Source organism: Amblyomma mixtum, chromosome 2, assembly GCF_055824585.1.
Source record: "Amblyomma mixtum isolate Tamu chromosome 2, ASM5582458v1, whole genome shotgun sequence".
Taxonomy (NCBI): Eukaryota; Metazoa; Arthropoda; class Arachnida; order Ixodida; family Ixodidae; genus Amblyomma; species Amblyomma mixtum.
In genome coordinates, this window is record NC_143013.1 from 314,160,296 (window position 1) to 314,182,234 (window position 21,939).

General features: G+C 45.4%; 2 protein-coding genes across 3 annotated transcripts in view; both read right to left on the reverse strand.

Annotated features, from left to right (window-relative positions):
- LOC149365020 (uncharacterized) overlaps positions 1–1,284 on the reverse strand; it is a 45,056-nt gene extending 43,772 nt beyond the window's left edge. The window contains exon 1 of the mRNA XM_089575096.1: positions 828–1,284. Within this exon, the coding sequence (XP_089431222.1) occupies positions 828–1,004 (177 nt within the window). The 5' untranslated portion in view covers positions 1,005–1,284. The remainder of the gene's footprint in view (positions 1–827) is intronic.
- Positions 1,285–2,609: 1,325 nt separating this feature from the next.
- P32 (complement C1q binding protein P32) lies at positions 2,610–17,354 on the reverse strand. Of its 2 annotated transcripts, none has more exons than XM_089575098.1 (6): positions 17,051–17,354; positions 16,473–16,620; positions 13,311–13,404; positions 9,456–9,567; positions 7,994–8,079; positions 2,610–2,992 (listed from the first exon to the last, which is right to left on the reverse strand). In XM_089575098.1, exons 1-6 carry the CDS (start codon positions 17,256–17,258, stop codon positions 2,843–2,845), a joined length of 798 nt encoding a protein of 265 aa, XP_089431224.1. In that variant the 5' UTR covers positions 17,259–17,354; the 3' UTR covers positions 2,610–2,842. The 2 variants fall into 2 exon arrangements, with proteins under 2 accessions (XP_089431224.1, XP_089431223.1); XM_089575097.1 differs by having other exon boundaries at positions 7,994–8,082; positions 17,051–17,353.
- Positions 17,355–21,939: the final 4,585 nt, after the last annotated feature.

The following is a 21,939-nucleotide window of genomic DNA, read 5'->3' on the forward strand; positions in this document are numbered from 1 at the left end:
GGAATCTATGAATGGAGAGAGTGACCGATTCCGCATATATGGACATTAACCCATTATCGCTATCCGAATAACTGCCATCCGTGAACACTGGATCTAAACACCGGAAGCGCAGTGAAAACCGAACTGCTAGAGCACCTAATTCGCATCTGGCCCCACTCACTCCTGTTTCTGAATGTACACCCTTCGTTAAAATCATACAGCCCGCCGTGTTTCTTTCTGGGCTATGCGATGTGGCTCGTTTAGCACCAGCAAGGTTCTAGATCTCCCTAAGGTGAGAAGTCTTGCCCTACCCCGTGTGAAGTACACTTCGACGACGGGTGCAGAAGCCAACCACCGCACAGCTCGGATGCAAACCCCATGGTCTGTGTATTTAAGATAACTTAATGCTGCAAACTATATAAATAGAAGAAAAACCTTTTGTATTGCTTTTTTGATATCGCAGTGCGTGCGGTCTGGGACTGCATCTTTCGGTGTTTCACTCATCGCAGGCAGAAATGTTGTTTGCGAGCACTTAGTACTGAGGAGTGTTGAGATAAGCAAATAAACAAGTAAACAGCTAATGAGGGTAACAATAGTCCCAGACACGCTACTTAACAAAATACATCGCACAGACATTTTTGGAAACGCTGACAAAACAATTCAGCATAACTGCAACGGTACACAAGCCCATATGTGTTCATGCTGTAGCTGTCAAAAATGCAGCAGGCCTTCATCTTGTGGGCCAACGCGAGGCACATGCAATTTCTATTTCAAGTGTTCATGTGACTTCACGGCACTGAATAAAACAATTAAACATCAGAGAAGATGAAAGCAGTTTCTTTTCTTACAACAATGCTCGGGATCAGCTGCGCCGCAACCAGGGATGTTGAAATGGCTATTGACAGAGACGAAAATGCTTGAAGACCGAAGGCGACGGCGCATGCTGGTAGCACGACTAGCCAGACAGACGAGCATAAAGCTGACGCTGCCCCGACGGCAAAGAATATCAGTGAAAAGAGGAACATGACCAGAATCAACAGTTATCTGCGACCATTCTCCATGATCCGAAACCTACCGCCAAACATGGATTGCTTTCTAAATAGACTTGGCTAAAGCGCGGCGACGACCACTGCGCCAATCATCGCAGACCCCACGAAGCTTTGAAAAGGGAAGAAAAAAAAGTAGGCACGCTGCAGCGCACTTTTTAGCACCGCGTTTGGTTTTATACCCTGCAGTTCACAAAAACCATAGCAAATAACTCGTAAAAATGGGCACTACTAAGTTGTTCCTTGCAAGACAGTTTTTAAAGCCAAGAAAAAAGCATGTAAGTATGTTCTCTGAAAGGAGTATAGACATTTAACCTTTGAGTGCGTGTATTCTTTTTTGTAATGAGCTGAAAGGCATTATTATACACGAATTACCACGTGGTAACCTCCTACGACCGCTAAATAATTTATAATTAAATTTCTGTCTCGTGCTCTTTCGGTTTCGATTTCAACAGCCGACCAATGATTGTGACGTCAGAGAGGGGTTAGAGGTCACGTGAGGCATAAAAAAAAAACTTCAATATACGTTGTCATACCGGCTCTTGAAGAAGGCTGGCTTCAGCACTGTAGAGAGAGAATAAAAACGATGGAGCAGCGATTATGTCGCAGTTTTTCAATGCCTCACGTGACCTTTAGCCTCTCTTTGACGTCACAGCCATCGTTCAGCTGTTGCAACCAAAACCGAAACAGTGTGACAGAAAAATTCGATTATAAATTATTGAACGGTCGTAGGCAAATACAACACAGTGCTTCATGCATAGTAGTGTCTTCCGCATCATTATAGAGAAGAAAACATGCCACCAATATTAGATGTGTATACTCCTTCAAGGGTTGCAGTGCTGTCGAAAAGATTGAATTCGAAAAAAGAAATAAATACGAGCAAAGGCTAGCACAATACAAACGAATTTATAAAGCCTCAAGGGAGACACACGTGTTGTTGCGTCTACGCGTCTCGCTTCACGACCTGAAACGACTATTCTTGTGCTTCGCCTTACAGAGAGTGAATGTCAGCGAATATGAAGGAAAACACACACACACACACACACACATGCATGCATGCACACGCTGTATACAATCTTCAGCAAGATCGACATGGCAGAATAGAAAATTTACTGATGTACAGCCGTGTGCAACTTTAAAAATTTTTTTCCGATGACAGAGTGGTTTCAAAACAAGTCTTTATGCTTGATTTCGTTGTACCATATACATTCCTGTTCAAACAACGAGACTTAAAAGGGGCGAGAATAGAAAATTTACTGATGTAGAGCCGTGTGCAACTTTCAAAATTTTTTTCCGATGACAGAGTGGTTTCAAAACAAGTCTTTATGCTTGATTTCGTTGTACCATATACATTCCTGTTGAAACAACGAGACTTAAAAGGGGCGAGGCCGCATGTTAAAACTGCCCACTTTCACCTTTGAACTACCTTTGCGCATATCGCACCTTTTTCACAACATACCTTTTCCATTTCGCCTCCATCAAAATGTGGCGCTTCAGGTCCTCTGCCATTTGGCTAAGGTCAGTGTAGAGAAATGACAGGCACACAAGTACAAAGTTCAAAGCTTTAAGTAAAGGACAAGTGCATTTACTGCTTTCACAGTAACTTTTATTGTTTACATACAAACATTTTTTTTCGTGTGCGTGTGTACCGAGTATGAAACCTGTGGTACAAGTGTACACTAAACAGGTTACCAACATACTGAACACTGTTCACCACTGTTGGTTATACACAAGGTATGTATGTAGTATCTACATCAACATGGGAAATATATAACTATGGTCCTTGCAAGGTTACCTCCTTGCACTAAAGCACAGGTTTACTTTTTCGAAACAAAGGCCTTGAGCTTCTCCAGAAGGCCAATGTAAAGGCTGTGCTCATATACAGTGCAGAAATTGACAAGGTTGTAGCCAAATTCACTGGAAATTCCACGTTCCTCAAGCATGTTCATGAGGAGGTCGTACAGATACTGGAAAGAAGAATAAAGCACATTAGATGGTTGACAAAGAAGATTGCGACAATCAAAAAAGAAATAAAGCAGGCGCAAGCTGCAAGTGAAGTAAAGCTAACTGACTGAACGCTTGCGATGGCTCTTGGGGGCCTGCTTAGCTCGCTAAGCAGCTAAAATAGCAGTGGAAATCAATTGCTGCTTAATTTTTACGCAAGGTCTTTTTGATCATACTTGATATTTTGATCAACAGGATTAGATCTGTCACAATGGGCCACTGCAACTATGATGTAAAGTGAGCCATGATTAGCGACAACCAGCAAGCGGTGCGTTTTCAGTACGGCTGTGGGTAGCATCTCGCATCGAGAAGCTTGTCACTACCATGGCTGCATCATATCCTTATTTCTAGGTTACAGATAACCTCACCTGTTGTGTTTCTTTATGTATCGAATTACTGATATATCGGAACTATTTCACTATTTCATGATCTCCTTCCAGATACATATATGCAGGATCGACTGCATGATATCGTGGTTGTTGCAGCAGCGCAGCCGGAACTAGCTTCCACAGGCAGAATCCTAACCAGTATCGCAATTTCAACCACGCAGAGATGTCGAGAAAAAGAACGAGGCGAGCATCCTTCATGCACCGGTATGAGCAACTGAGGAACAATGCCTAACAAGATTATGGGCATGCAGCAAATCAATCCTGCTTAACCACGCTGCCGCTCACTATGTTCAGCTATGAAGCACACTGAGTGAACGATAACAATTTGGGAAGGCTGCCAACACAAAAGGATGCGAACGCACAGCACAGAGATCTCAATGCCAGGAGGTTTTGGGCCACCAGATGGAGGAACCACACTTTTGCACACACATATGCAAGGCACATTCAATTTTGCCTAAGACTGCACACGTGCCTGCTCGGCATTGAATTTGATGTTCAAAGTTAATTGCAGTAAACTTGAGAACTTTAATTTTTTGGGGGAATTTTCGCCTTAGCTTTGAATGCTAGGAATGGCGCTCCATAATAGTGCAACGCTGTTCACAAAAGCTGTGGATGTCTTCCGACTGCCCTAAGTCATCTGAAACGCCTTCCGAACTAGCTGCTTGTAAAATCAGTGTTGTAAAGCCTTTTCAAGCAATTTACAGACAAACCTAATTATAATGAACACAGACATTATGAATTTTTGGCTATATCGAACTTTTCTAAAATATTTTCAACATATGCATTTCTTACTTTATATACTGACCACAGTTTGGTATAAAACTGATATGCGAACTGCCGCGCCAAGTTGTGCCTGCTGGGATGACCAGCGGCAGGCTTTTTGCCTCCCTACACGGGCGACTAGTGGTGGTGCGGCAAGCATTAGCACCACCACACATGCTTTATCTCCAATTTGCCGACAGCGCCCGAGAAGATACAGCCGTGAGAACAGCTGGTAGCTAGGCAGTCTGCACCCATTTACGCCTTTCACACCCGTACCTACTGTTTCAGAACCAGATAGATAGTTGATTGCTGTAGCTTTCCAGCAGCTATCCTGTGCTCTCGTCGAGTGTCACGGAGCACAGGTGATGAAAACAGCGTCAGCCTTCGTCCTGGCATCCGTTTCTTTATACACTACTGTACTGCGACAAAGTAACCCTAACTGGTGTTTGACCTGCCGCCTCCAATGTGCTGCAGTGCTTTGTGAGGAAGCCAACCAAACTTGCGTTTGGCGCTGTAATTTTTCGTGCCCTCCACATTCACCGCGAGCAACTTCGAAACAGACTGATAATGTTATGGAAAAGGTCTCTCACAGTCGCCTTCCTTTGCTCATCAAATTTTGCTTCTCCAGTGCGAGTTTTTGGCAAAATTTCATATGAATTTCAGCTATAAGGCGGTCTCAGTCTATTAACTTTAATTTTCATGTGATGTACACCATCACATATGGTATGACGGATATGCTTTTTGTGTTCCTGCAATTTTTTCCAGCTTCTTCAAAAACCTTCTTTGAAAATTTTTGCTCAGTGAAAAATTTACATCAAGGACATACTGAAAACAGCCTTTTTCTTATAGTGTCAGAAAAAATTTCTAGCTTGAAAGTTTCTCAGTTACATTTTCAAACTTTTCAGGCTGATGATGACTATGTACACCCAAGATGCTTTTAATATTTTTTTCCCATAAGATATTATCTTGTCAATATAACTTTCTTAATTTTCAACTCTTTTGTGTGTTTTCCGATTTTTTTCACAATATTTGCATCAAGTATTTGTGCATAAAATAAATGTCGTATGAAAGCGAATTGAACTGCCACCATTTTCATGCCTATTGAATATGTCGTTACACCTCACATATTTTACCAGAAAAAGTTATGTCCGAATATCAAAAACAGCCAGGGTGAGTGATTGGTTTGGTTTGGTTTAACGTCCGAAAGCGACTCAGGCTATGAGAGATGCCGTAGTGAAAGGCTCCGGAAATTTTGACCGCCTGGGGTTCTTTAAGGCGGATTCACACGACGGACCGAATCGCAGATCTCGCGGAACAAATTCATGACGTCACGTCACGTCCGCGGGCCGTCCACGTGCTAAGAGCATTCACACGACGGATGTGAATAGCAGTAGGAAGAGCGGACGGAAACGGAAGAAGCAGGCAAGCTCTCGACACCAGGTTGGCAGCAGCCGAGACCTGTTTCGAGAGTAGTCGTCAAAATGGAGGTGCAGCGAAAGCGTCAGCTGCATTATAGTCGGATACAACTTAAGTCTGCAGTGAAGCTCCACCCACATTCAGCCTCCGCGCACAAAATTCCTCCACGACGAAAAAGTAGTCTGCTGCTTAAACATTTCTTGTTACCTAAACAAGATGGTTATCACAAGAAAAAAAATCATGAGCTCTAGAATTTTGATACATCGATTGTTTGATATAGTCAGACATTAAAAGCCCGACTTCGTTTACTGTTGCGATTAGCCAGCGGAGTAATACAGGACGCCGGGGACCGTGGCCCAGTGTTAGCAACTGCTGTTTTTTTTTTAAGTTGTATCCTACTATAGTTGCATATCAGTTGGCAGCGATCACGGCAGTGGCAATCAAATTAGTTCAGTTAAGGCGCGTTCACACTTGCCCAAAAATCCGGCGAGCGAAGCAGATTCAGCCGTTTTTTACGCCAACCGGGGCGGAAAGCAGCGCGGTGAGAACGATAGATCCAGACAAATTTCCGCCGCGCGGCGCCATTTGAAGCCGGACCCCTCGCTTCGGATGCCTTTTTCAGGGCGTTCACTGGCCATAATTGGGGCACCGGTTTTTCGCTTCTCCTCACCTTGCCTATAAGAAAACGTATAAGTGATAAGTTAGCTTTCTTTTTTTATCTAGAGTGACGATTCTTACGCTTAAGAGGAGAGTCGGTTTGTTTACAGTAATGGTTCCTGTCCTAAGAACCAGTTGACACCACTATAGGCTGAGTTCATATTTGCATCTCTGCTGGCATACGCTGAACTAAAAGTGGGAATGCGCCTGCGTTTAGCGTACATAAGCATGCATACGCCTATGGTACATAGACAGCGTAAGTTTATGCTCTCTTCTCACTGTATGCGTGTGCGGCGCAAGCGGCGTGCGTGGTGTTCAAAAACGAGAAACAGCAGCGGCGTGGCAGTTCCACCTCTCCCGGGTGTCAATAGATTGGAACAGGTCCTAGTTTTTGCGGCGAGCGAATCCGCTTTGCTCGCCTGATTTTTGGACTAGTGTGAACGCGCCCTTAGATGATGACTAACAATTACTACGCGAAACACAGTTGCTGGTAAAGGGACTGGATTGCCAGAAAGGAGCTTCGTTTACAAAACTAGCTGTATGAGGAGCTTCTAGATATAGATCCAGCCAAATAGCGCCGGCTGCTCCGCGTAAATGAAGAGCAATTCCTGCAGCTGTTGTCACGCAAGCAATGTCCCAAAGTGTTGGGAACTGCTCGACAAGATCAATTAAAAAAAAACGCCACGTCGCCGCACAAAGTCATGTCGCGCACGTGGGGACAGCAGTACGAAAACGGCGAACGACCACAAGTACACAACTACACGTGCGCATGAATGCAGTCGTTTCGCTTGTAAACAGTGATGTTTACTTCCATGCTGCTGTCGCAAAAAATTGCGCAAAAAGAAGCAGGGTGGCCAGACAACGCGGTGTTTCACTCTGAATTCGTGTTGATCCCCCGCCAGCATCCCAAAGCGAAAAAGCGCCTCGCATTTTCCGTCCGCGTCCTCCGTGACGTCAAGTCACGTGATGTGCGGTTCGTCCGCAAGATCTGCGATTCAGTCCGTCGTGTGAATCCACCTTTAACGTGCACTGACATCGCACAGTACACGGGCCTCTAAAATTTCACCTCCATAGAAATTCAACCACTGCGGCTGGGATCGAATCCGCATCTTTCGGGTCAGCAGCTGAGTACCATAACCACTGAGCCACCGTGGCGGGTTCATGGTGAGTGAATTTATCAAACTAAATCCTGAATACGCTGGAACTTAGTAGTACTTCAAATGTAGAGTGCTGTTCTGACCATTGTGCAGCCATGTGTAAGCGCAAATATAAATCTTAACCTCTTGCTTGCCTGCCACCTTTCATACCCCACATGGGCAAAAGACTGCCACAAGGCACACGTGAGGCAGTTCTGGTCCACACTGCTCATATACTCGAAGCCAGGAAATTTGAAACTTAACACAGAAGTGATCAAATAAAAACCTGTAGACTAATGCAAAAAAAAGGGGGGGGGTGGGGGCAAAGCACACCTCAATTTCTACACGTGGAAGGAAAAGCGAACTGAGCTGTACTCCTAGCACTGTGTTAATCCTGCATTAATGCTGCTATTGTTTCACTCAATCCATAAACTTCACTGCCTTAATCCTACCCAATCTCCAAAGTGTTATCAGCAAAAGAAGCAATAAATTATCTCAAACTTCCTTCAATTTCTATGCTGCTAATGCAATGCAAGAAACTGTGTAGCACACAGACGAGCACATACAAATTCCCATCCTGCTGTAAACAGGTGCAACAACTCACCCCGTCCATGATGTCTCCAGACACCGTGTAGACTTCATCTGTCCATTCTCCTTCGTATATGGCAAACTCAGCTACGCCAAAGCTGTCTGCTGGAGAAGGAGTGATGAAAAAAAAGAAAAGAGGCAAGAACAGAAAAAGATAAGCACAATGGTTTATCTAAATTCAACGACACGATACAGTCTCACAAGAAAAACCATTACTCAAACAGCTCACAAAGGTCAGAACTGAATGGAGGACCCATTATGCCAGATCCAGCCCGTAGAGGCATCCTAACTTAAGTAGTGCGCCTGCCAAACCATATTACTTCGCCCCATACCATTCGTTGTTCTCGAAGCCTTGGTGAATGCTTGGACGAAAACAAACGATACAAACAGAAGTGGCAGCTCTGAAAATCACGGTTGAGGCTGTGAGACTCTCAGTATTCAGGCACTGTGGTTACAATTTTCACCGAGTGTGAACTAATTTTTAGGCGCGGATGGAGTAAAGGCAATTCACCCCACCAGCCACGTATCACACCATCACAAGTCATTCTTACTCCTCGAAGTCTCGACGAGTTCGATGACGAGAATGTGGCAAGAGGTAAAATGATGTTCAGGAGACTGCTATTAATAGCACTTAAGGCCTGTCGCAGCGAAATATGCCCGTATTCACTTTGGTTGCAGGGCAAACTACTTTTTGGGCGCGGACTTAGCCTGCACAAAAGTAGTGTTAGCTTTGGCAGTGTTGACTGTTATGTATGAAATGGAGTATAGCACGCAGAGAACGCAGGTGATGCCTTTTAGGCTCGTCCATGACAGGGAGGCCACGATCAGGCTAGACGCCATGCTGCCCCATGTTACCGAAGAAGATAACATCAATGTCACCGCCTACCTTCAACTCGCAGAAGAAGCCCGAAGACTTGCCAGATTACGGATCGAAAACCAGCAACGGTTGACACCAGACGTTACAATTTATTAAGACGCAACATGGAATACAAGCAAGGAGACCGAGTCTGGGTTGGATGCCAATTCATCATGCACTACTGCAAGCAACTATGACAGACCGCAGTAGTGGCCCGGTGGTTTGAGCATTACCTTAGTTGTGTGTGGGAGATGCAAGGTTCTATCTCCAGTGCCACCAGGTAGCCATTGGTTTCTAAAGGGAACAAGCTTTCCCGTGACCAGGCGCTTGGCTACTGCTTAGAAAATGGGTCTTTGACCCCACCTTGTGTTGACCAAAATATCTTGTGCCATGACGTCCTTTGGCCTGAGCTACCCTGGTGCCATTTAAATTCATTATTATCAGAAACCAAAATAATACCAAGACGGTGGCAGAAAAGTCAAACACAACCTTCTCTGCCCACTTTAAACCCAAATTCTAAAGTAGAGCATTTTGGTGCAGATGATGGTGCAGAGGCAACTTCAATGACGACGTCAAGCGCTCTGCAAAAAAGGACCAAGCAATATGCATGCCCTCCACCTACCATAATTCTCGGACTGACCCTCCGGTTCACCGCCCTCGTTGAACGTGCAGCTGAAGAAAAGCTTCTTCCCATCACGTTCAATCTCTACAGTGAAGTTGGGCTTGGACTTCATCTAGAAAGAGAAGTGGACAGAAAAAAACACAGAATGTCAGGGTCTCCACAATTCAAACTTGCAATTCCAAGCAAGAACGGTATACAAGCTGGGTTCCAATAATGTTCAAGAATTAGACCAAACTTACTCTATGCATGCTACAGGTTTGCACCAAGGTAGCCACAGTAATTTATCTGCAGCCTGTCTACGCTATAACCCAGGCTAATAACATGCTAAGCAGTCAAATGACTACAAAATGCACGCCTCCTAACAAACGGCACACTTCTTACGCTAGGACTTCCTAGACTTAAAACGAGGTCTAGAAGTCTAGTCAAGCCATAGTCAAATACTAGTTAAGTGCAGTGGTTTCAAGTTTCTTGGGACTACTACATACTTAAATTATTCGCACAGCTGTGAACATGTGTTTGGACAGCTAGGGACCTTTAGTCACATGGAGATGATTACTTGACAGGATACGATATTACATGTTAAATGCTGCAAAGAAGTTGACTCAGAAGTACTGTCATCACACAAATAAAGCATGTGCTTGATGCCAAATTCTTAGAAGCATCATTATGAGAAACTGGACACAGCTCCAGATATAGGAAAAGCTTGTTAATTAGAACTGCAGTGGGACACCAACACCCTTCAAATCAACCGATGTTTTGACTAATGAAAGAGAAAGAGAAGACAGCACACTGTAATCAGGAAGCAATCAGGTAGTGAGATTTCCACACTTAAATGTTTTGCAAGTCCATGATCACTTTCTAACGTTTTTGTTCTGGAAGGCGACGACCTACACCTTCTGTTTCAAAGCCGAAACAATGTGCAAGGCCACCTCTGCACCTTACTTAAAACTGAAGTAACAGGCGGCATTTAGTGTCCGCAACTTATGAAGCGAAGGACCGCACCGGAGTCCCGAAAGGCAAGCGACCGGCTGCAATTTTCAGCAGTTGCAAGACAGTTGTACACTGCTTGATTTCTCAGCCTTGCAACAGTGAGATACACATTGCTATGGCAATCAATGGTGCTACTTCAATAACCCTTCGATGTTGGTACATGCTTTCTTGCTGTTGAGTTCCAGTAACAGTCTAGCATCAACTTCACACAGGATTTCAGTCTCCTCCTACTGAAGCGTTTTGGAGGGCTATTCACTCCGGACAGACATTTCAAAATCCCAGAGTTGTGACGCACCATGTAAGCTAAACTTGTACCAGAATACTGACACAGTGGGTACTTGAAAATCGAGGCAACAGAAGCCACAACCGGAGGCGCAGTATGCGCACACAGCTCCTTGCCAGCTGAGCAGTGCCAGAGCAAATGTGCAGCGAACATTAGCAAAAGCTCCTAACTGTTCACTTCGCCAGTGCCAGTAATGCTGCAATACACCCAACTGCCTATATCTTGACACTGATCATGCCATCCATCACTTTACAACTAAGGTTCACACATCAAGCTATTCACTCCTTTGAGATCACCGTGAACAAGCAACAGTCAGAAAAGTGTCAGATGTCATGCAGCTAGCTGCCGCTGCCAGCATGAACACCCTCCCTCCATCCTTCGCCAGTTCCTCCAGCCTTCCGCATTTATGTTTCTCGCATCAATCCACTCCAAGGAGACCATGCAAACTCATGGGTATGCTGCTCTGCTCGATGCATACCCAACTGCAGCAAGGCATAGTTCAAATAAATAGGGGCGGAATTGATTCGCGTTCGAATGAACGGGCTGCTTTAAACAGTCTTTAATGAAACAGCGGATCAAAAGAAGACCAAATGTTAAGTGAATTGCAGCACCCAATATATTTACACTGAATGGAAAAAGGGACCTCTTGTTGCCACCTCGAGTTTCTGGGGCAATCCTAGAGCACTGCACCAGACTTTTAAGTGGCTCCTTCAGCAATTATATCAGCTGAAGGTTAATGTACCTCCTGGAATAAGCGTGGGCTGGCAAAGAGAGGTCGACCCACGAGAACAAAAGGAGGATTTCTTAGAGAAATTGTCAGTCTAGCATCTGTACTTTTCCGTTTTCACCTGAATAAGTAAAGTTATTTAGTATGGACTAACTGCAAAAAGAGCATGATGCACAGACACTTGCTAGAGATGAAAACAGAAGAATGCGATACAACAAGCACGCAGGAAGTGCAGTCATTAGAATGCACAGAGTCAGGTTTCTGTGTTTCAACTTTGCAAATGTACAGCAGAACTTTACTTGCACTGTGTAAAGCCCACCGCGCATCGGAAAAGTTGTTCATCATGAGAAAAACATGACTGCACATGTAGGTGCCTTACACCCAAGCTGCATGGACACGTTGAAACGATAGTTGAGTCCAACGACTCGACAGTGTTCCGTGGTGCTGCACGACAATTTTCAAAGGATTTAGAAATTTCCATATTGCAGTGGTGCTGCTGCCATTAAGTTTCATTTCTGTCCATTCACTAGCTTTGTGTTTCTCACATCCGCTGTTCTAAGACCACAAAAGACAATGAAAGATGCGCTGCTGACGATCGCTTTCAGCTTCATTTAAGGATGACTGCTATTACATAGAACCCTTCTATATTAAAGTCACTCAGACCAACAAAAATTTTTACTATACCAGGGCCTTCATTGCACCAGTTGTTGGTGATGTCATTAATTGGCTACTTACTGAACACCAAGTGTTGGTTAGGAAAACGAACACTAAGAAATAATTCTGATCCTGCTCTAATCATCCCAATACCGTACTCATTCGACAACCGGAGCAGACAGGTTGTGCAGCTACATAGGCCAAAGTAGTAAATAAAAAATATTCCATGTAATGTGTGTTGAAACTTTCCAACAGAAAGCACATATTTACTCTGGAAGACAGTGTACAGTCGCGAGCAAAAAATATTAGCACAGATCGCTGGCGATCTAAATTGGGATATCTCACCACGTGGCGCTGCGGTTCGCAGACCTGCCTATCGGGCCGTTTCCATGTTTGCAGCCAAGGGGGGGATGGCAGGAAGTAAGCTTTAACAAGCGTGCACCGACCGAGCAACGAAGTGTCCACTCTACGTGACTGCGCATGCGGCATTTATTTTGGCTCGGTTATCATGAGCAAAGATGACTTCTTTTTATTACTATTTTCATTTTATATTCGTAACGGTTTGTCAAAAAGAACTCGTGGGAACAATAGATGATAGCGCTGCTTTTAGCCAGTAATTTTGCTGGTGCGTGACAGTTCGCTGAACCTCCCTAATACTGTAGAATGGTGATGGCCCGGCACTCTCGTTATCAGCCTCTTCGCCACCCGCAGCGCCACGCGTTGCCATTCCGGCAATCCGGTGTTTCGTCACATGTGCTAATCTTTTTTACTCGCGACTGTACACAAGGGTACATAAGTATGCATCGACAAGGTGTTTGAAACGGCAATATCTCTTTGCGGTGCTCTTTTAAAAAACAGCCAGAGGAGCCTAACAAGAGGTTACAGCACACAACCATGCTTCTTACCGCAACATCCTAGTCTGCAAATAACTAAGCCTGTCTGCATAGACTACCTTAGGTAGGAATAACTGGGCACTTGAAGATCGTCTCAATGCCCTTCCTCCCCCTTTATCTAACTTCATGTCAAAGTGCATATCCTGACAATGGAAGGATTTCCTTAGCGGAAAAGCCATACTTGGCCAAATGGTGCCTCCTAACCACCAACCAACTTAGAGAGTTCACAAGCTGCTGCTACTCCAGCCAACTTCCAGGCGAGATGGGGCCCAGCGAGCATTGCAGACAACCATTATGGAAAAACCTACCTCTCCAGGCTCAGGCGCGTTGTCCTGGTTGGCACTGAATTCATCTGCATCTTCTGCATCCACCGAATGGTTCACATTCAGTCGTACTGTAACCCTGGGGAAGCAAATTCAGAGTTGTGAATGCATAAAAAAATATAGCAAAACTTTTGGGGTTTTATTCTTAAACTGACACAACAGCCATGCATCAGTTTTTCCCACTGTTTCCCACTGCTTTATTTACACGCACAACCATCAGGCACCATGAGGAAAGAACTACATGAAAGGAAGACTCCAGGGATAGAGCATCCGTAACGGCACCATTCCACTGAATAGTTCCGGTGCATGATGGTGCTCCTGGCTGCCTGGCATGTTTTCTCTACAGTACCTTCAGTGCATCTCTGGTGCAGCTGGCAGGTATGGTAGCTTTTTTTAACAAGACATGCCTAGCAAATTTGTTGTAACCAAGAAGAGCTTTTTCCTTGACTTTCTATTGTTGAAAGTTGGCATTTGTATTAGAGATGTGCCTTAAATAACGAATATTTATAATATGCTATGTACAGTTGAGCCCACTTATTACGAACGAGTGCGGTGCTATTGTCAAAATGTGCACAAGGGCAATGGCAACGGCCTGAGATGCAATGAACAACCTTGGCCGCACCACTCAGTTTTAGTGAACGAAGAGGCATTGAAACTCGACACCCCCCCACCAAAGTAGAACGTCTGCTTCCAGCGAGCTCAGAGATCAGGCCCCATGACACCGTCCCAGAAAGAACACATCGACCCAAAAAACCAAAAGGCGGCATTCAAACAGTCAGCAACCAATGTCCAAGCGTGCACTGATGGCTTACGAGATCAACCATTGTGTGCGTGTTCACTGGCTGTGCAAGGCATCCCAAGTGGAAGAAGCACAGTGGTGCAAGATGGGGGTAGTGTCGAAAGCCAAGCTGCTGAGCATGGTCATGGTTTAGCTAACAAAAATGATTTGAGAAGTTTGAATGCCTTGGTGGCCAAGCTGGCCATGTGGTATGCATCGCTTGCCCAGTCGGCTCCACCTTTTATGCTGCTGCCATGTGCATGCAGCGCCAGATTGCAGACACTGCCGCTGATACATTGTGTGCCACGAGCACTGTGCCACTTTCATCGCCGCATGGGCCCAGGAACAATAGATGAAGGTGTCGCAAACCCATGCGATCAGACGCATGTTGACTTATGGCCAGATGTTTCTTTAAGGCCAGATGTTTCTTCGGGTAACTATGCTCGTGTGGACAGCCCCGCAGATCTGCTTGCTTTGATGAAGTCGTGCGTCAAGCATGAGCCGACTCACTGCTAAGAATCCAATATGGCCGACCTGCCACCAGCTGCCATCGACGCTACCACCGCTATTCGTTAAGCCCCATTCCCAAAGCTGATTGTTGGCAGCAAGGGTCTAAGCCAGGAGAACATGACCACCCGGACAGCCTGAAAAGTGCCGCGGTAGGGTTTGCTTTGAGGGCAATTTTCAGCTTCAGAGCACTCCAACATCCTCGTTACATTGCTGACAACAATTATAAAAATTAAACATTGTATAGCAATCTTCTCTAAAACTAAAGACTGGGTTGCAGTGAAACACCAACGTGGGTTTGTGCATGGTAGCAGGTCTAATGATACACCTGATGGCCGTATACACGTTTTTTTTGTAATAAACAAACTGAATGCACAACAGCACAGAGTAACACCTTCTGTCATTACAAAAATGAGACTGTTCCCACGTAACAAATGGAGAAAGCAATATTGTATATCACATCCATAACATTTATATATATATATCCAACTTTGCCTGGTACTCCAGCACTTAGTATTAGTAGGCTTTCATCATGAACAGCAGCATTTTTCAGTCATCTTGAACAACTCAGACAAGTGCAGTCTCCATTAGCAATTAAATGGGCATACCAGAACAAAAGATTTAGCCATGAATGAGACACCAGTTTAGGCGGAGCAGTAACAGCTGGCTTGTCACAAGCGTCACTACTTTTATCAGCTATCCAGGAGCCTCATGCCACAAAAGCAATAAAGGGCAATTACTGCATATAAGACTGCTTAGGTGCAACTAAAACATTATGTCAGCAGCTTCTGATCTCTGTTTGATGGTTGGTTGGTTTATGGGGTTTAACGTCCCAAAGCGACTAAGGCTATGAGAGACGCCGTAGTGGAGGGCTCCGGAAATTTCGACCACCTGGGGTTCTTTAGCGTGCACTGACATCGCACAGCACACGGGCCTCTAGAATTTCTCCTCCAAAGAAATTCAACCGCCGCGGCCAGGATCGAACCCGCGTCTTTTGGGTCAGCAGCCGAGCACCATAACCACTGAGCCACCGCGGCGGCTGATCTCTGAGGAAAGAATAAAACAGGCCTGCATTATACATCACATACACAAAAGTATGGAAGTTGTGAATAGTATGGCGAAGTTGTGAACAAGAGAATACTTTAGTATTGCCAACCCGAGTAAACGGATCATGCATGAAGTCAAGAGTTTGACGGAAGCCCGTCTGGTCGGGATGGAACATGACTAAAGAATAAAAATAAAAGACACCGCCCAAAAGAAAAATGAAATGACTGATCATGCATGCTCTTTAGTGACATACTGCAGAGCACCATACTGCGTTCTGCACATCAATACTGTTCTTAGAAACTAAAAAGAGCAACTGCACTAGTGCCTACCGTCCGAATGGTCCAAGCATAGCCCTAAAGCAGACAACCAGCCTGCACACAGGTATGCAGTTCTCATTTTACATCAACCACTGAGTGCATGTGTGCTACGACAGCCACTTGAAATGCTCACACAGCTTCAGTGCCTGCATATATATAAGCTCCATCACTTACTCCGGTGGTTTTCAGGATAACTCGTACATCGACATGACCTGCCACAGAAGCAAGAGCTAGCTGCTTGCTACACAAGCATGACAATGCAAATGAGAAGTGCATCAAGCTAAAAGCTAAGAGGAACCATGTCACCACCTCGAGTTTCTGAGACAACAGTGCTGTTGTGCCCAGAATTTCTAAGATGGTTCCTGCAACGATGTTTTGCGTAAGGTGATGTTCCTCGGGGAATAAGCTCGAACTGGCAAACAAAGCCGGCCCGAGCGAACAAAGCGAGGTAGACTGGCACGCTATTTACACCTGGGAAATGTTTGCACGTATGCTCACGTTTCTTGGTTGAACGTCCGCGTCAGTGTGACCTCAGATCCTCCCAGTTTAACGTCAAACCCCTCAATCTTCGGAAGCTGCGCAGACTTTCTCGCTTTCTTCTCGGCCTCGATTTCTTCCACTAAGAAATCTGCAAGCTCCTGGTCCCCTGCAATGAGATAAATGTTTCTTCAAGTCTGCGCCACGGTAAAGAAACGCAATTTTCGCAGCGCCAGGACGACGGACGGACATAATTAGACAAACAAGGCATGGCAATCTGCACCTTGCTTATTTCTGTCCGTCCGCCTTGCCGGCACTGCGGCAATTGTGCAGTTCAACTAAGGCACATCGCAACCATTGCCATTAATACCTTTGCTCAATCTCCTTAAAAACGTGAAGCTTAGGGGCCTTTAAAAACGACTCAACGACAGCCACCACAGACTGACGCGGTGCGCTACGCATGGTTAACTTTGAAAACAGGAACCTAGCAAGTCAGTGAGTTAAAATTGCTTAAGTTAGGCTAACTAAATTCAGTTCCCTGCTTCCGCTAGCAGAGTATTAACGACGTTTAGAACTTGGTAATACGCCCATCTCGTCACCTTTAGTGCTTGTTTGGCTGTAGCTGCACGTGGCTGTTCGCAGGAGGCCCGACGATCTTGCTGTGTGCCGGCACGCCAGCGTGCGGGACAGAGCGGTGCTGGACATTGACCTGTAGCCATTTGAGTGCTTCAACGCTCTTACAACAGCGTTAGATACGGTCGACTTTGTGAAGGCTCGCGACACGGTTCCAATAACGTTTGCTGCCATAATTTTTGTGGTTTGCGCTACTCGCAACACGAACGCTCGCGAGCCACGACCTTCTAGGCCTAAGGCAGGACGTGAAAAACGTGTTCTGTGCAGAAGTGCGAAGAGCAACTTTCTTTTCCCGTCATGGATAGATGATAATGGCTATGGTAACGGCTTTACCCTTTGTATCGGGCGGCAGCTTGCGTCGCCTAGCTAATATGGACCCACCACCTCCTCGTTCAGTTTTTCCTCTGAATTTCGCTTTTAAAATGTCCAATTTGACAATATTTTTAATGCGCCTGCATTGTGTGGCTATGTTTGCGGTTTCGTGCCATCACGGGCATGTCCGCAGGATTACATCCGAAGGAGTGGGTTTATGCGAAAAAAGAATGGTACCATCGGATAGGGCATCAAAAATATCGTACAGGAAATCGGGGGGTTGAGGTGTGTTAATAAGTTAATTAAGTAGAGCCAAAAATCTTCAAAAAGTGGACGGGGCCGGAGCAAAAGTGGCGCCAAATTTGAAAAACACCGAAACTGTGGCACCACGTGACCGGAAGTGTAGGCGGAGCCAATGCATGAGGCTAAATTTGAAAACGAAGCGTGGCGCGAAGTTTAAGAACTCAGATGGTCAATTTGCCAAACTCAAACCCCAACCCAGAAAAAACAAGATCACCGACTGGGACAAACTTAGGACGATCCGCGACCAAAATCAGGAACCGATCACAGACCTAGAACAGTGGACACAAACCCTCCTATCAGATGTGGGAAAGGCCACTAAAGAACTAGTACATGACCTAGACGTAAATGCGATTGACAGCAGACTTACACACATGTGGGAGGAAGGCAAAGCCTAGAAAAAAGATGGCTTAAACAAAAATACAACAAAAAGTTTAGAAACAAGATACTCACACTCACAAAAGAAATTCAACACCACTCCGCAGAAATCGTAAGGCAGCAATGGGACCATATCTGCGAAAATGTAAATGGCAATCTAGGCACGAGAGAGACGTGGAATCTTCTGCGGCATCTCCTTGATCCGGAATCAAATAAAGCTACGACTCAAAGGGAAATCACCAAAATTTTAAACATGGACCCAGGCACGGATCAAGACATTATCAACACGCTACAGCAGAAATACTTCTGCACAACCCGAGAGACGCAGTCACTACCAGATTATAAAGGACAACCTAACCCCCTCCTGGACGCTGACATAACAATAGCGGAAATAAGAGCAGCCCTCCATAAGATACGCACGACATCCGCCCCGGGAGAAGACGGCATTAACAATAAGACACTCAGAAACCTAGACGACGCTTCCATCACAGCCCTCACGGATTTTGCGAACGAGTGTTGGAGGGAGGGAAAACTCCCAGCGGCTTGGAAACATGCCATCGTTAAATTCATCCCAAAACCGGGCAAAAAGCTCGCGCTCGAAAACCTCAGACCTATTTCGCTTACATCTTGCATAGGAAAACTGATAGAGCACGTCATACTAGACAGACTGCAGTCTCACATGCACAAAGACAATTTATATCCACACACTATGATTGGCTTTAGACCACATTTATCAACACAGGACACGATGCTCAGACTAGCAAACGAAGTCCTATCTCAGGAGCAAGAAAGGAGCACCAGGGCAATCCTAGCTCTAGATTTAACAAAAGCTTTTGATAACGTCAAACACAAAGCAATCCTAGAATCTCTTTCACCGTTGAATGTGGGCGAAAGAGCGTTTAACTACATCAAGAACTTTCTCTCCGATAGAACGGCTAAAATTCAAATTGGCACAATTAAATCCGACACCTTCAGCTTAGGAGACAGAGGAACGCCGCAAGGATCGGTCCTCTCCCCCTTCTTATTCAATATAACCCTCATCAAAATGGCACACGCACTCGCAAAAATCCCAGACCTAGAACACTCTTTGTACGCGGACGATATCATCCTTTGGACCACCAAGGGGAGTATCGCCACAATACAAGATACACTACAACAAGCCTACAGTTCTACAGACCGTTCCGCAACTAAACGCGCGCCGATGAAAGCTTCTCTCAGCTAAAGTGGTTAATTATTCGAGCTCAAAGTTCGCACAGCAATGGCATTTGGTCGGCAGGATTGTTTTATGCTAGATTTGTTTGGGATGCTTGCTTGAATCGATAAAAAAAAAAGTCGAGTATTTGAATCGTCTGCGGCGACAACGAAACAAAACAAGCCGTTATCTCAGCGATTGTACTGGTGGCGCCATCTCGTTAATCGCCTGTAGAGATTCGACAAAGGAGTGGTGTGGTGTGTTTTGCGGGAGGTTTGAAGATGCTTTTTCAACTGTTTTAGCAGGGATCACAAAAAATTGGCAGTGCCTTAGCTCTGCTATGCCAGGATATACGTAGCGTGAGGTGAGGGCGAGGTGTCCACACCTCGGCGACGCCGCTTTGCTAGGCGTTCCTCTCGTTGCTCTGGAGTCTCCGTGGTGTCAGTCTTTCACACACGTCGCACACATACCCAAACGGATTGTTCACAAAGTCGGCCTGAAAGGCCCGAGTCGCACTGGCACTTTCACTGAGTTTCACCGTATAGTCGATAGGCGAGTCTTGACATCGTCTTGAGGCTGCCGCTGAGAGGCCCCGGTCCGCCGCTCAGCCGCGACGCCGCTTTGCTATAGGCGTTCCTCTCGTTCATTTGGCGTCTCCGCTGCGCGCTTGGCCTTAGCCTGTTCGTTCTTCCTCTGGTTAATCGCTAACTTAGGAAGTTAGGTTTTATTGGTCCCAAAAAATATACAAAACATCATAAAAGTGCAGACGAGGGTACCAAAGTCAAAGACTGCACCGGGACCCTCGATAAATCAATAATACAAAAAATGATTACAGCATAGTTAGCGGATAAATACAAAATATAGAAAATATCAAATCAATACTTCACAGAAATTTACAGAGTAAAAAATCACAGTAACGCAGGTAATATACACAAAAAGAGAATTCCAATAAAAATACTTTGAGCTTGTTTTTGAATTCAGGCAAGGAAATTGATGTTTTTATAGTGGGTGGCAATGTGTTCCAAAATGTCAGGCAACCACTTCGGGATCCGGCGAATTCAACTTTTCCGCTCAGCAGCGGCTTTGCTTTCCTTCTCCATGGCTGTAGCCAGGGCTGTCGTTCCTCACCATCATCTTCTTCTTGTCGGCTCCGGCGCACCAGCTGCGCAGCTGTGACGTCACTCGCTCCTCGCGCGTGCGCAGCACGGCTCTCCGTGAGCCACGCGAAACTGCTCAACCTCGGCAAGTGTAGCTCACGCTACAAACACTTACGTTGGCCAAAACTCCACTAAATTTCAAGTCTTCCGCGAAGAAGAGGTCTGGAAGTCCCCTTTAAAGCTTTAGCAACGGGACCCACGTATTCGGATGTGGTAGAACCGAAGTTAGAGCAAGAACACGACTTAGAAACAGCAAAGTCATGGAGAAAAGAACACGCAGCAGCAAAATCGGCAGCACCAAGAGAAACGCTTTCGCATTACTGCTTTAAGTGCGCCCCCGGAATTTTTGCCTTCCACGTCGCCGCAGGCAGTGCAAATATACCTGACTTTTTTTGACCGATTCAGGCAGGTACGAACAAATGTAGAGTAAATCAATTCTGCCAACCAAATGCCATTTGTGTGCGATATTTCAACTCGAACAATTCACCAGTTTTGCTGAAAGAAGCATTCTACAGCGTTCGTCTAAATGCAAAACACGCTGTATACAGGCAGCGCATAATACGTCCACTTCTTCAAATCTGGACCTGTACGTCTACGCAAAAGCTAGCGTTTATTTTCCTTGCATTCTTTCCTTCCGCCGCTTCCTTTCTGTCTCCTTTACCTCCGCTTCCACATCAGTATTTAGCTGAGCCCCATCCCCCACCTGAAGGTACTTCGTTGTTAACTCTCTGGTTCCATTTGTCCATTTTGTATCGGTACTTTTCATGTATAGGTAGTACTTGTTCACTTTTTTTGCCCACCTTGTTTCCTCCATTTCGGTTAGTCTCTGATCATATTTCAGTTTCAGATTATAACCCAGTCCTGCGCCAGCCGCACCCATCTTACCCTCGCAAACTTCTTAATATTATCCGCCCATCTAACTTTCTGTCGCCCCCTGCAACAGATCTGTAGAGGTAATCTTTGTGGGTATTCGAGTCAAATTTGTAAGCACTGCGTGGACCTTACATTTTAGAAATATATATATTTTTAAATCGCTGCTCGCAGTAGCTCGCTACCGATTAGGACGACACACCTCACCGCGTGTCACCTACCCCGATAACGTCACATAACGTCAGTGCGCAGAAGAGCCAACCTTCAAGATCACCCTGTCTTCCCATTGATAAAGTGAACTAGAATTCTTGTTCACTTTACCACTGACGTCATCGGGGAGGGTACGCGCGGTGAGGTGTGTCGCCCTAATCGGTAGCGAGCTACTGCGAGCTGCGATTTTTAAAAATTCATCCTAAATTATAGGGTCCACGCAGAGCTTCCAAATTTGACTCGAATACCCACAATGACCACCTCTACAGACCTGTTGCACTAGAATATGCCCGTCGAAATCATTTCAGGGTTCGGCTATCTTGCCTTCGCGTCACATGCCCTACACAAACTCATGTCTTCTTGATTTCGACTAAGAAGTCATATTAACCCGCGTTTGTTAAACGACCCACTCTGCTTTCTACTTGTCTCGTTACAA